This window comes from Teleopsis dalmanni, chromosome X (genome assembly GCF_002237135.1).
Source record: "Teleopsis dalmanni isolate 2A chromosome X, ASM223713v2, whole genome shotgun sequence".
In the NCBI taxonomy this organism is placed as follows: Eukaryota; Metazoa; Arthropoda; class Insecta; order Diptera; family Diopsidae; genus Teleopsis; species Teleopsis dalmanni.
Window position 1 is genome coordinate 20,571,036 of NC_051848.1, and position 2,794 is coordinate 20,573,829.

Here is a 2,794-nt window from a genome sequence, read left to right on the forward strand (position 1 = left end):
TTAAAATAAATATAAAATTTTGTTGTTGTTATTTACTCTTGTTCAAAACACCAAAAAAAAACCTATAAATTTAATTATTATATTATTATACGGAAAATGATAGCAGTTATACTATTTCACAGTCAACATACCTCTTAAACCGCTTAATCCTTAAGCGGTTATATTGTATATTTTAACAGCTGATATAGCCTTGATTGTGGAAAACTTCGGTGGATGCTGCATAATTGATTTTGGTTGGTGCAATATTTTTATCATATTTAACTCTCTTATAATTGAAAAGTGAAAATGCCTTTAAAGCAAAAACAAAAATTTATCGGTTGTTCACACAAAACATATATTGACAGGACATCAGTGTCCCAAAATGATTGAAGATTCGCCACGCTCTGAAAGACGAGTTTAAACTAATGATTATAAAACAAAGGCATTTAGTGATAGAAACCGAATGATAAGTAACTGAGAAATTATGTATATCGATTTCGACCGTTCATTATTATTTGAAACTCCTAGATTGAAGCTTAAAGCTAGATATATGGACTCCTCATGTACTTGAAAATATAAGCTAGTACCGTCACTTTGATGTTTTGAAGAAAATTATCATTCTTTAAAACATTTAATGACTGTGGACTACAATGCGCGACTATATAAATGTTAAATGCACGAGATAATACAATAAAAGAAATAAACTTGGCTCAATAAACATCAAAAGTTTTTATTCATCAAAAAAGTGTCTTTGGGGCATTTTAAAGGAATTGTCTTTCAGCATCTATTGGACAACAATTCTATGAGATCAATTCTGCAGAATATTGCCATAAGCTAGACAAAATGAATATTTTACTTAAATAGAGAAGATCAAAATCAATTAGTCTCCATAAAAATCCCATTCAAACTTGGTAACTCGGCAAAAGTTTATGCACTTTCGATATGATAGAATGTCACATCCACCGTTTTCTACTGATTTAAAATTTATTCTAATCATTATTTATCCTGAATTCTATGAAATCGTTTAGACAATAAAATCGTTGCTTCGAATAAGGAAGTGAAAAATGACTTTTATCAGCTTTTTGTCAGCAGAGAATAAAAATGTTATTAGTGTCGATATCAGGGATCCAATGTGTCTATAGATTAAGAACCACACAAACGTTTTATTTGATGTAATTATGTATACAAAGTTGCTCATTTCTTTTTTATGACCGACTATGTAAAAGAGCGTTTCGGAACCAAAAACAAAATCACTAAAACATTTCAAAGATAAACTGTGTTATTGTGAATTCTCACTATTACCTTTAAACTTAACTCAATCAATTATACGCTAAGCTGTAGTGGGTACTTATAGCATAAATGCCACTCCATAAAAATTGATCTATTTTGATAAAGAACTCCTTTGCATTATTTGTAAGAAATTTCGCTAAAAAATCTTAAAAGTTTCAATAGAAAAATATCATCAACTGAATTTTTCTTAAATTTCAAATTTATTTCGATCCTTTACTAAGAGAATTCAACATCAGAAAACATTACAGACATAAACATAAAATTCTACTAATATTTATTATTAATGAAAAACTATATTTTCTAAACGTCCTCATCATACTCAGTCTGAGTCTCAACGGACATTGTACTCAAAAGTAAGAAATTGTCTTCAAAATATTTCTTTACGATTTCTCTACGAAGACGTAGTATCTTCTCCTTACTATCAAAACACTGCAGTTCTATGTCCATCATTTGAACCGTTTTCCAATAGAATTCTAGATATTTTATAATATTTCTAACAATGCACATTTTAACTGTTTCTACTTGTTGTTTACGGATTGTGATACGCTCTCTCAAGTCATCTAGTTCTTGTGCGCCAGTGATGTCCTGAAAACCGGAAAACTCATTAGATGCAAAAGGAAATATGCAGAAACTCTTACAATGTCTTCCCATGAGTTGAAATGTTGCAGACTATCGTCTACAGCCTGACAGTCTTCTTTAATTTGGATTATCATGGACTGGAACGGTTGGCTATAAGCAGAACTGAAACCACAGTCATTAGAAGCCATTGTGATCTAAAAAAAGGATCCGAAATATAAACACAAAAAAAATTTTTTAATTTTATTAATTTTTGTTAATTTTTTCTAATTTGATTTGGTTTTTGTTTATTTTTTATCAAATATTTGACATTATTTTTTTTTACTTTAAATTGCTTGCTTGATTTGTTTTATACCTAAAAATATGACTTCATTTTCCATCACAATGACTTTTAAATAATAAGATAGTTTAAATAATTCTTGTCTTGGAAACAATTCTTGTATTTAATTATTCGTAAATAATTTTTTGAGACTGCAAGTACCAGAAATCAAACTCGTGCCCTGCCAAATTTGTAGCTCAGATTCAGCGCTCCTTAAGCAACTGACTGAAAGTCGTACTTGACTTGTATGTTCGCACTTTTTTCTAGAGTTTAGCTAATTTTTTTTAATGGGTAATGACTTAGTAGAGGTAGGGGGAATTTAAAGGGATGGGGTTGATTAGGTATGCTCAAGATTTTTATTGTAATCAAACCAGATCAAGACAGAGAAACCTCGTCACTTAAAGGAGGTGGGTTCAAATGTCGATTGGACTGAGGTTTGTGTGTGCGGAGAGGCAAAATAACAGATAAACGACGTTATGGGGAGTAAAGCTACCGTTTAGGCATACATTGATGTATTTATGTGTGACAAGTAACTGTTTAGCACATGGCTACATCGTGATCTCAATTAAGTTTGGGTATTTCTTAGTGTCATCATTCATCATTCTTTCTGAGAAATGGTGTGCGGTGACC

The 2,794-nt window shown here is 30.7% G+C and overlaps 1 protein-coding gene across 1 annotated transcript; it reads right to left on the bottom strand.

The window, feature by feature from the left end:
* Positions 1-1,458: 1,458 nt before the first annotated feature.
* On the bottom strand, positions 1,459-2,086 carry LOC119662298. Its single transcript, XM_038071890.1, has 2 exons — positions 1,908-2,086; positions 1,459-1,854 (listed from the first exon to the last, which is right to left on the bottom strand). The coding sequence occupies exons 1-2, from the start codon at positions 2,034-2,036 to the stop codon at positions 1,570-1,572; spliced, it is 414 nt and encodes a 137-aa protein (XP_037927818.1). The 5' UTR covers positions 2,037-2,086; the 3' UTR covers positions 1,459-1,569.
* Positions 2,087-2,794: the final 708 nt, after the last annotated feature.